General features: G+C 39.1%; 1 protein-coding gene across 5 annotated transcripts in view; it reads right to left on the minus strand.

The window, feature by feature from the left end:
- Positions 1–257: 257 nt before the first annotated feature.
- The window catches only part of LOC124722912, a 105,737-nt gene continuing 93,578 nt past the window's right edge, over positions 258–12,416 (minus strand). For 3 of the 5 annotated variants that reach the window (XM_047248059.1, XM_047248061.1, XM_047248060.1), the window contains 2 exons: positions 2,566–2,745; positions 258–901 (listed from right to left, as the gene is read on the minus strand). In XM_047248059.1, coding sequence (XP_047104015.1) covers positions 892–901; positions 2,566–2,745 — 190 coding nt within the window. In that variant the 3' untranslated portion in view covers positions 258–891. The remainder of the gene's footprint in view (positions 902–2,565; positions 2,746–12,416) is intronic. The other 2 variants (XM_047248064.1, XM_047248063.1) reach the window with 2 other exon arrangements.

Genomic DNA, 12,416 nt, shown 5'->3' on the forward strand with positions numbered 1-12,416 from the left:
TTTGAATCTTGGAAAAATAGCTACTGAAATAAAATTGTAGCAATCAAATAATGCTTAAAGGTCATTTCTTCAGTCAAACTTTTAGACTGTTTAAGTCAATTTTTCTTCAAAAGGCAATCGCAGGCACTTGCTTCCATGTTCTGATGAAGACAAAAACTACTTGGTTCAATATTTTTTTGTTTGACTGTAACATATGAGGCAGCTCCTCCTTTTCTTATACTGACTCCACATGAAAACGATGCTAGCCCATAAACACTTATATTTACCTCATTTATCCATCTGATTACACAATGTTCAGGTAAGTTCATAACTCTACAATTCTTCTATGTATACAAGCAGATCATTTACCTTATTTTTCAATCCCCTAATATTCTGTTGTAACAAACCATACTTGCAAAAATATTACAGTATCTGCTTACTAGCAACTGAATGCAACTAAGAACTAAAAATAAAATAAAATAAGTATGAAACTTCTTCCATTGTTTTCTAAGTTCCTGTCCAACCTGGCTTCTGAATGACACAATGAAGGATTTCAAACACTTCTTTTTACAAAAGTATCAAGCACCACACATCATATTTCAGCATACCTCAATGTTCAAGCTCGACATGAGGTATCCCACAGTGTACCTTGTCAGGTAGGTCCATCTGGTGTATTTAGAACTTAGAAGCGATGTCCAGACCACAGCAGGAGAGTGAAATGACTTCTTTAGCACAATCAAGGACTCCATCAAGGCTCTGATAATCTTCACTTCAGTCTTGTGATGAACACTGTTACATCAGTCCTGCAAAAGCCACTACCATTGGCTCTCCTGTAAGTTGATGGTGTCATGTTGACCACGAGCAGCAATTTGATCTCCAAAAGAAATTCTGAATGTAGTGTGGCTGAATAATTCAATTTGGCCTGTGTTCAAAAAAACATGTAAGTGAATCAATTAGAGCCTGGGATTATCCACACTTACAACACACTTACAACACAGATCTACCCAATGTGGCAGAATTCAAATATCTTGGTAACTGATGAGTGCCAACTCACTCATTAGCTCTAGGGACTGATGACACATGAAGTGATAAATTATAACTCGCATTAACTGCATATGTTTGATAAACTATCATCTGAAACCCAAAATTGACAATGCTCCCATCCATCTTATCACACTCTATAGACCTAGATGTTGGAATAGCACTGCCAAGGCAAGTGATATGTTATGTTTAAGCCATGTGCAAGTTTCCAAGGATACTGCAGTAAACTTTTGGGTGGCATGCCATTCAGACAACCATAACAGCAAAAAATTCATATATTCAATGTATATTTACTATGTGACTTTTTTGAGTAAAAGACTTGTGTGACTGAATCCGTCTCTCAGATCTGCTATAAGAAGGGCGGGGGGGGGGGGGGGGGGGGGGGCGAGGAATCACCCCACTGTTTAATTTTTAAAATGCCTCCATCTTGGTGACTAATGGAGTTTTAAGAACGAGTCAGTTTTTGTTTCATGGGCCACGATCACTGCTTGTCTGTGTGAAAAGAGAATACAAATATCTTTAACACATCCAATTTGTTGAATGAGTTAGGCATCTCATCCTTTTTTATCTTTGTTGGTTTTGAATTTATTTTTATGCCATTCAGTTTTCTTCCCACTTAATATAATCAACTACAATTCTCTTCAGAGTTCCTTTGGTGTGAAACAACAACTGCACTTATGGTACAAGTTCCTCCTCAAAATGATTTGCAATTTTTTCCACATTACTCATGTCTTGTGAATCAAGACAACTTGTATAAAATCATGTTGGTATAAAATTCATATATTCCCTCAGTTTTCATTTATTTCTTAGGCACATCTTTCTAGTCTTTTGACTTCCTGCAGCAACACTACCTGTACTGTTTACTATTGCAGACAGAATATACTGACATCACTCTTTTCTTCACTTTTTATGCATGTATAACTTTACATTTCCTATGTAACCATGTTTACTGTTCTTACTTTTGAGTTTTCCAAACATACAGGACTTTACCGCTCAAGTGTTTCATTACTGACATACATCACCTTTCTAAAACACATTCCTTTGGAATTGGATTACATATTTCATATATAATATTTCCAGTCTTCATTCCACAAATTCCTGAGACCTTATTTTTATACAAAAATCTGACTGCTATCAACTTGTTATTGAGGTACTTGGACATGTGTTAACTGCTCTTAATAATAAGATTCATTTTCCTTGCTAGGTTTGCTTCAGTTTCTCCCTTCTGTTCCACACTGTTCTTTTGTATTCAGAGTTCAACTCACTAACAATAAAAATAAATATGTCATCACACACTGCATTAAGCATCTCCTCATAAAGGCCCTTGTATCCAAAACGACACACAGATAAATTGGTTAACATGATTCTAAACAAAGTTAAAATCTAATTCCAGTGTTCTTTTGTGCAATTGTTGTACAGCCTTTTAATAACAAAAGATCTATTTTCCTATCTTTGATCCCACTGAAAAGTCTATAATCATGCAGAATGTATCATATTAAGAATCTTACTTATCTACAAGAAGAAATATATCTCAACATAATCTACCCTGGATCAACAACAGCTCTGACAGGCCACTTGCGACCAATGTGGTCATATTCAGTAACATAATTCACAGAACTCATGATGCGTGGTGCAGCAATGTCACACTTGACTGGATACTGACTGCTTCTGCTGCAAACATTTGTTAGCCGACTGTACTGGTAATTCGTCTCAGACTGCACACCTCTGGAAAAAGAGAAAGCTATTATATTTTAACAGAAAGATAGAAATGTTAACAATATAATGCTCTACATTCAACAACAAGAAATCAAGCAAATGATCCAGATATTTGAGAATAAAATTCTCACTCAGAAGTCTTTTAGATACATTGACAGAAACCACTTAAATGTCTGCTACAGAAGAAAACATCAAATATTTTGGGCATATCTAAATAAACACTATCAAATTGTGTGGGCAAGTATTAAAAAGGAGAATATACAGGTTTTTGTTATGCTGAAGGAAAGTCTTAAATGAAAAACAAACAATGATTACAGGGCTAGGTAACCACTAACACGCCAGAAGAAATGTTGGTTACTGGTCAGGCACGTAAGAAGTAGTGATTACTACTTTTTTAGTCAGTAGAATTTTCTCTCAACTGTTTATGAAGCAGTGACCTGTGTGTAACTGTCTGCTACTTGGCACGACATCATGGTGTGTGTGGTGGGTAGTCTTGATTGCAATTTAAATAATTAGTTACTTTTAAATACCATCAATTAAAAATAAATTTCTTTAGTACTCTGCTCTTAATTATGTGCCTGTATGCTTAGATATCCTAGATAAATGAAATGCTGCAGGATGTAACATGCAAGATTCAATTGACGTCTATGTTTTCTGGTGCTGTAACTCACACACCTACTCTAGAAAAAGTATATTAACAAAATAGTATTTAATATCCTGCTGACAGCATGGTTAAGTAGCAGACTGACTACATTTTAGTAACTGAAACTATTTCATCATTAATTATCAAAGATTCGAAGACACTGTGACTGAAGAACGATTTAGATTTATTTATCAAACTGTTCTCACTTTTGGCTGCTGATATACCTCATTATTCCAACTTCTCAGCTCAATGGCCTAGTTGTCCAAACAAGAAATTTACAATTCTTTCACAAAATTTTACCCCACGAGCAATAACCTCGACAGCACAGACAAACCACTTAAGTTATTTTAATGTGTATAAATTTGAGATCACAACTGCATGTAAAGCTACCTGTGTGTAAAGTTTTTGCAGGTATGCTCAGGTATTAGCAGTGTCTAATGTACTTATTTAGGTAATGAAAGTTATTGCTTTGGCAGAAAAATAAAAAGTTGAAAATAAACACAGAGATCAAATCCTGCTTAGAAAATAAGCTGCAATATTTGGCTCTCAGAAGTAGCCACACTTTGTTTCAAACATGTTGCCCTAAGTATGTGTGCAGAGTTTGGTAAAGAGTTGTCTCATCCACACACCTTCTCATAATGGTGCAGTGATGGGGCAAGCTGCAGAGCTGAGCACATTTGGCTGTGTTCACAGAGTGTGAGCATGTTCTGGGAGCACAAATTCTTGCCAGGCATGTTTTAGACAATGATATGAACATTCTGAATCATCATTTCTATGGAGTACATTTGTTGTGCTGGTTGGAGTGTAGCAAATGGATGATGATGATGATTATTATGATGATGATGATTGTGATTTTCAAGGGCCTTCACTACATGGTTACCAGTTCCTCTTATAGCATTTGAAGATGTAGGTACTAGAATTTTTTTCCCATAGTAATAAAGCTATCATATGTATTGCAGTTTGTACACGGATGGTAAATTAAAGTAATAAAATGTAACTGTCATTAAGGTAAAAGCTAAGATCATTATGTAAAAAAGATAAAACTGCAAAGTATGCCGTGTGTATCTATTTTGATTGTAATTGATGCAGTGAAACGTAAAATCTATTAAAAATGTTGTTACACACTGAAGTAGTTAAGTCTTCTGTTTATCATATCCACTGTAACATGATTGCACAAAATATACATACATTTCTGCTGTTATTTAGTTGTATATGGCAAAAGTTGTGCTAAATTTTAGTTCTGTGTGGCAAAAGTTATGTTAAATGAATACTTATTTTAAATATGACCACAACTGGTGACCCTAAAACCTAAACCAGAGTATGTAAAAATCAAAAACCTTTTTCAAATTTTACTGTATTGATTTAAATACACAATTTCATGGCAAACCCACGATTAAACAATGGCGGCATCAAAATATCATGCATGACTGTGAAAATACCACCACTCTGGTGGAAAAAGGTGAAAATATGGGTTTAAAAAGTGGAATCTCAATTTTTTATCACAAATATAAGCACTTAAGTGACAAATTGTCATTATATTTGGGATCGGTAGATAGCAAAATTGTGGAGCTAATTTCAGATTTCATATGCAAACCATTACCAGCTTCCCCACATGCAGACTTCAAAACACGTCTTATCTCAGATTTTGAACAGTCAGAGTCAAATATAAAAATAAAAACAAAAAAATTACTAAGTGGATTAGAACTAGGAGACAAAAAATTATCTACTGCACTCAAGAAATGTGTGTATTCTTGTTGGGACACAATTAACCAACAATTTTTTTAAAAACTATAGTTCTACAATGATTACCAACCAATGCATGTTCTATACTAGCAGCTAAGCAATATGTAAGCCTCAATACAATGGCTTCTGTGGCTGAAAAAAAAGTCTTAGACATCATGAACCCCAGCCAGTTCGCATACAGTGCTAAAACTGTTTCACCTCCATCTTAAAATGACTGACTTTCCACATCTGGAGAAGATGCTTTCAGAACTAATGAACCAGATTCTTAAGCTACAAACCTAGAAATGACTGAGAACCAGATTGAAATCATCGCATACAAACAGCCGATAAGTTGGTATCATCATAAATTCAAGCAGAATGTGAAGAAATTTGTACTATCATGATTATTTGTTTCTCAACAGTCCTCTGACACTCAGACAGAAAACTAGAATGCTTTCTACTTGGTGCAATGCAGTGTGAGGAGGCTAAATCATTCGCTGTCTGATCATAACTGATCAAGCACAAATCTTCAGTTTTTGATAGATTCTGCAGCAGATGTTTTTGTACTGCTAGCAACAATGCTACACTGCAAAAACATTCAGAAATGACTCTCTACACTACAAACACACATATACAGGGTGGTCCATTGATCGTGACTGGGCCAAATATCTCACGAAATAAGCGTCAGACGAAAAAACTACAAAGAACTAAACTTGTATAGCTTGAAGGGGGAAACCAGATGGCGCTATGGTTGGTCTGCTAGATGGCGCTGGCATAGGTCAAACGGATATCAACTGCATTTTTTAAAATAGGAACCCCCATTTTTTATTACATGTTCATGTAGTACGTAAAGAAATATACACGTTTTAGTTGGACCACTTTTTTCGCTTTGTGAAAGATGGCGCTGTAATAGTCAAAAACATATGGCTCACAATTTTAGAAGAACAGCTGGTAATACAGAATGTAGGTACATTTGAACATTTTATTTCGGTTGTTCCAATGTAATACATGTACCTTTGTGAACTTATCATTTCTGAGAACGCATGCTGTTACAGCGTGATTACCTGTAAATACCACATTAATGCAATAAATGCTCAAAATGATGTCTGTCAACCTCAGTGCATTTGGCAATATGTGTAACGACATTCCTCTCAACAGCGAGTAGTTCGCCTTCCGTAATGTTCGCACATGCATTGACAATGTGCTGATGCATGTTGTCAGGCGTTGTCGGTGGATCACGATAGCAAATATCCTTCAACTTTCCCCACAGAAAGAAATCCGGGGACATCAGATTTGGTGAACGTGCGGGCCATGGTATGGTGCTTCGATGACCAATCCACCTGTCATGAAATATGCTATTCAATACCGCTTCAACCACACATGAGCTATGTGCCAGACATTCATCATGTTGGAAGTACATCATCATTCTATCATGCAGTGAAACATCTTGTAGTAACACCGGTAGAACATTACGTAGGGAATCAGCATACATTGCACCATTTATATTGCCACTGATAAAATGGGGGCCAATTATCCTTCCTCCCATAATGCAGCACCATACATTAACCCGCCAAGGTCACTGATGTTCCACTTGTCGCAGCGATCGTGGATTTTCCGTTGCCCAATAGTTGCCAGTTTACATTACCGCTGTTGGTGAATGATGCTTTGTCGCTAAATAGAACGCGTGCAAAAAATCTGTCATCATCCTGTAATTTCTCTTGTGCCCAGTGGTGTAACTGTACACGACTTCCCAAGTAGTCGCCATGCAATTCCTGGTGCATAGAAATATGGTACGGGTGCAATCGATGTTGATGTGGCATTCTCAACACCGATATTTTTAAGATTCCCGATTCTCACATCTACTTGGGCATCATCATTTGTTGCAGGTCGTGGTTGGCATTTCACATGTGGCTGAACACTTCCTGTTTCCTTAAATAGCGTAACTATCCAGCGAACGGTCCAGACACTTGGATGATGCCATCCAAGATACCGAGTAGCATACATAGCACACACCCATTGGGCATTTTGATCACAATGGCCACACATCAAAACGATATTGATCTTCTCCGCAATTGGTAAACGGTCCATTTTAACGAGGGTAATGTATCACAAAGCAAATACTGTCTGCACTTGCGGAATGTTACGTGATACCAAGTACTTATACATTTGTTACTATTACAGTGCCATCTATCACAAAGTGAAAAAAGTGGTCCAACTAAAACATTCATATTTCTTTACGTACTACATGAATATGTAATTAAAAAATGGGGGTTCCTACTTTAAAAAAAACGCAGTTGATATCCGTTTGGCCTATGGCAGCGCCATCTAGCGGGCCAACCATAGCACCATCTGGTTTTTCCCCTTCAAGCTAGACGAGTTTTGTTCTTTGTCGTTTTTTCATTTGACACTTATTTTGTGAGATATTTGGCCCGGTCACTATCAATGGACCACCCTGTATAGTCAGATGTCTGCCAGTAAATTATTAGTGACAATTTTTTGGGGTACTACGATCTGTTACTTGATGTTACGTCCAAAATGTTGCTTTACCAACAAACATTAATCACTACTGACAGATTGGTGTTATTTATTGAGGCACAGCATAAATATTGAGACTTTCTAAACAGATAACATTATCATGAATAAACCTAATTACAGTTTTCTTGAAGTTAATGTGAACACATGATCACAACTACAGGACCTGCAGTGCATGCACGACCCAGACACTCGTCACCAGAAAAATTAACTCAAGCCCAACTTGAATTTCAAGAGATGAACAATATTGGCATATGTCATCTTTCTAAAAGTTGCTGATCTAGTCCTCTTCATCATGTTTCAAAGAAATATTGAACTTGGCATTACTGTGGAGATTAAAGAGCTTTACATGCTCTCACAGTGCCATACCACTTTTCATACTTCATTTGTAATCCGTGAAATCTTCTCGGGTGATCAGCCGAGTAAAGGCGTCGTCTTCTCGCAACGTTTCGAGGGGTTTCGTACCCATCATCTTCAAGCGAAGTGTCGAGATGCTGTGTTGCGCGGTCCTATAAAGGCTCCTGGACCAGTGACTGATTCCGGGCGCCGACCAATCAGGTACCTGCGGAATCGGACGCCGCGCCAGTGGTGGGGGGTTCGCGGCGCGGACCGGGCGTCGAGTCCCTGCCGGTTCCTATTACGTCTGTGGCCTCTACCGTCTTCGTGCCGGAGCGTTCTCTTCTAATTTTAGTTATTGCGGGATTCCAAGCTGTACTAAGTTGGAAACCAGTGTCTCGATTGATCAGGTTGCTGTTCAACCGAATTTCTACAGCCTCTTTGAAAACTGAATCCCAAAATCCTTTAGCGTCACACAGCTTCTTCGTACCCTCAAAGAGGAAGGTGTGTCCTTCGTTAAGGCTATGTTCCGCTACCGCCGATTTTTCTGTCTGACCAAGGCGTACATTTCTAATGTGTTCCGAGCGCCTCTGCGTGATGCAGCGCTGCGTTTGTCCGATGTATTTCGTACCACATTCACATTCAATACTGTATACGCCCGGAGTCTGCAGTCCTAGGTGGTCTTTGACTGAGCCAAGTATGTCCTTAATTTTACTTGGGGCATGAAAAATTGTCTTGATGTTGTGTTTCTCCAGAATGCGGGCAATCTTGGCTGTTGGCGGTCCCGCGTATGGTAGAAATGCCAGGCATCTGGTCTCATCTTCTTCTTCTGGTGTGTCTACCTTCCTGCTCTTGTGTAGGGCGCCGCAGCAACGGTTATAATGAGACGCAAATCTCGCGCGCCCTACACAAGAGCAGGAAGGTAGACACACCAGAAGAAGAAGATGAGACCAGATGCCTGGCATTTCTACCATACGCGGGACCGCCAACAGCCAAGATTGCCCGCATTCTGGAGAAACACAACATCAAGACAATTTTTCATGCCCCAAGTAAAATTAAGGACATACTTGGCTCAGTCAAAGACCACCTAGGACTGCAGACTCCGGGCGTATACAGTATTGAATGTGAATGTGGTACGAAATACATCGGACAAACGCAGCGCTGCATCACGCAGAGGCGCTCGGAACACATTAGAAATGTACGCCTTGGTCAGACAGAAAAATCGGCGGTAGCGGAACATAGCCTTAACGAAGGACACACCTTCCTCTTTGAGGGTACGAAGAAGCTGTGTGACGCTAAAGGATTTTGGGATTCAGTTTTCAAAGAGGCTGTAGAAATTCGGTTGAACAGCAACCTGATCAATCGAGACACTGGTTTCCAACTTAGTACAGCTTGGAATCCCGCAATAACTAAAATTAGAAGAGAACGCTCCGGCACGAAGACGGTAGAGGCCACAGACGTAATAGGAACCGGCAGGGACTAGACGGTAGAGGCCACAGACGTAATAGGAACCGGCAGGGACTCGACGCCCGGTCCGCGCCGCGAACCCCCCACCACTGGCGCGGCGTCCGATTCCGCAGGTACCTGATTGGTCGGCGCCCGGAATCAGTCACTGGTCCAGGAGCCTTTATAGGACCGCGCAACACAGCATCTCGACACTTCGCTTGAAGATGATGGGTACGAAACCCCTCGAAACGTTGCGAGAAGACGACGCCTTTACTCGGCTGATCACCCGAGAAGATTTCACGAATGGAATACGCCGAGAAAGTCTCAAATCACATTTCATTTGTAATATTTCAACTTCCAACTCTCCAACAGAAAGATATTCTCTAAAACTAATTTTACCAAACCTCATTTCTGTTGCACCAGATGTGCCTAAAACAGCTGCTTTATACCATTTGAACCTTAGAATTTCATTTCAGCAACTGAACAAAAACATTTCAATGATTTATTCACAGCATTTTGAATGTTGTTCTTTTTGTGTACTCTTATTCAGATGATATTCTCAGTTTCGAGAGAGATATCATCCTTGGCTTATCGTGTGTCACAGCAAGGAATTTTGTCATTAGAAGAAAAAATGATGACAATCGAAGACTTTCCCCATACTACAAAAATAAGAGAACTACACCATTTTTTAGGTTATGTGAATTTCTAGAGATGATTGTTACCACATGCTGCAGAAATCTGGCAACCTTTGTTTATCTTGTACAAGAATATCAAGAGGAAGGACAATCACCCTATTAAATGGACTGACGGAGCACTCAAGTCATTCGAGAAGATACAAGAGCAACTACCTAATGGAACTCTGCTTGCTCATCTCTCACAGGTCTTCATTTGGACTACATTATAGGTCCTTCTTTACTCCAACTCTGAGAAGGAACACCTGAACCACTGCCATTTTTCTCCAAGTCTCTCACCAACACACAACAAAACTATAGTATCTATGATCGTGAATTGCTGACAGCATTATTCAGCAGTCTAACACTTTTATCGTCTGGAAGGCAGACAGTTCGCAGACCACAAGCCATGAACATTTGCCTTTAAACAGTAATCAGAAAAGCAACACCAAGGCAACTGTGCCATCTGGAATTTCTGTCAGTTCACAATATGTAATAGAGACTGTCTTAGAAGACTGATACATGTTTCAGAGTTGAAGACATAATGCTGCCAACCAGCATTTTATATGAAGATATTGCTAAGGCACACAGTAATGATCCAGAAATGGCCAGACAGAAGAATTCAGACTCCTGTTCCTTAGCAGTTGTAACAGTATTGTTACAGGATGGATCACACCTTCTTTCTGATACTTCTACAGGTTAACTCTGGCCATATGTACTGCCATCCTAACAACAAAAAGTCTTCCATGCACTACATGACTTGGCTCAACCTGGCATCAAAGGCACAGCAGACTTGATCTGACAGCACTTCATTTGGTCTTTGCTGAAACAAGATGTAAAGCTGTGGGTAAAAACATGTATTCGCTGTTAACGACTGAAGTTGCAAAACATGCAACTAGTGCTTGTGGAACTATCAGTGAAGCTGGCAATCATTTTCCACATATCCCTGTTGAACTACTGAGAGCATTACCTTGATCTCAAGACTTTGCCGATCTCTTGACAATGATTGACAAGTTTACATGTTGGCCAGAGGCAGTTCCACTTTAAGACATTTCTGCTTGTTATGAATTGTATATTTTGCAGTTGCTAAAATCAGCACCACTGACAGAGGACAGTGGTTTGATTGTCACTTGTTCACTCACCTGAGACAGGCCGTAAGAGTACACATCATAACCACCACTTACCATCCAGTACCAAATGGCAAAGTTTAACAGTGGCATTGCAATATTTACATATCTTAAGAGCTAGACTTTCAGATTTCTGGATCAACAACTTACCAACAGTGTCAATAGGTCTCCACGCCTATGTAATTCCATAATATAACGCCATCACTGCAGACATGACTTACAGCTTGATGACTAAACTTCCATTTGATTTTTTTTTATCCTATACCAGTGGAATGAAATGTTTTGACTTTCAGTTTCAACTTCAAGCAGCTCAATGCCTCAGTTAAACCAATAAAGTTTGACATTGTGCCACAACATCTGTCTCCATCCATCCTGAACTCACAAAGTCTTCACATCTATTCATGAGATACAATGCACAGAGGAAACCTCTCCAATCTATCTACAGTGGACCACCCCTGGTACATTCACACTCTGAAAAGTGCTTTGCCGTTTAAACACATCATGTTCAGGAGATCATCTCCATCGATAGACTCTAGCCGTCCTTCCTGCTGAAGACTGTTGATCCTGAATCGCCCACTTCAAGTAAACAATCAGCTCCAGTCACAAAACCTCCAGAGTGTCAGTAAATAATCCAATAAACTATATATTCTCGTCATATCTATGCACTTTCCAAAGAAACACCTGAACACTATCACTGGGGAGGGTGTAGTACGTGGCTGTAACTGATGCCATGAAATATAAACTCTGTAAAACATGCTGCTAAACATTGGAGTAGTTACTCTTTAGTAGTTCTGTTTATCATATCCACTGCAATGCAGCTGCAAAAAATATATCTGCATTCATTGTAATTCCGTGTTGTTCTGTAGCTCTGTGTAGCAAAAACTGTATTAAATAAATAGTTATTTTAACTAGAACTACACTACTATTTCAAAGAATAGATAAACAAAAGCATTTTATTTTATTTTTTAAGTCGTATTCAGGAATGAAGATTGGATTGGGTGGCAACTCAGGGTGTCACCACCTGTTTTCACTCTCTAAGTCAAAATCCAATGTTGCTCACTTTGTCATTAAATCTTGTCATAATAGCTACTCCTTCATAAGAAGTGTAGTACATGGCTTATAGCTGTTTCATCATCTGTTAAGAATCTAGGTGCTTTCTAGTTCCAAATGACGCTGTGTGTCTTGGACAGCTGTACAATCTTC

Source organism: Schistocerca piceifrons, chromosome X (genome assembly GCF_021461385.2).
Source record: "Schistocerca piceifrons isolate TAMUIC-IGC-003096 chromosome X, iqSchPice1.1, whole genome shotgun sequence".
In the NCBI taxonomy this organism is placed as follows: Eukaryota; Metazoa; Arthropoda; class Insecta; order Orthoptera; family Acrididae; genus Schistocerca; species Schistocerca piceifrons.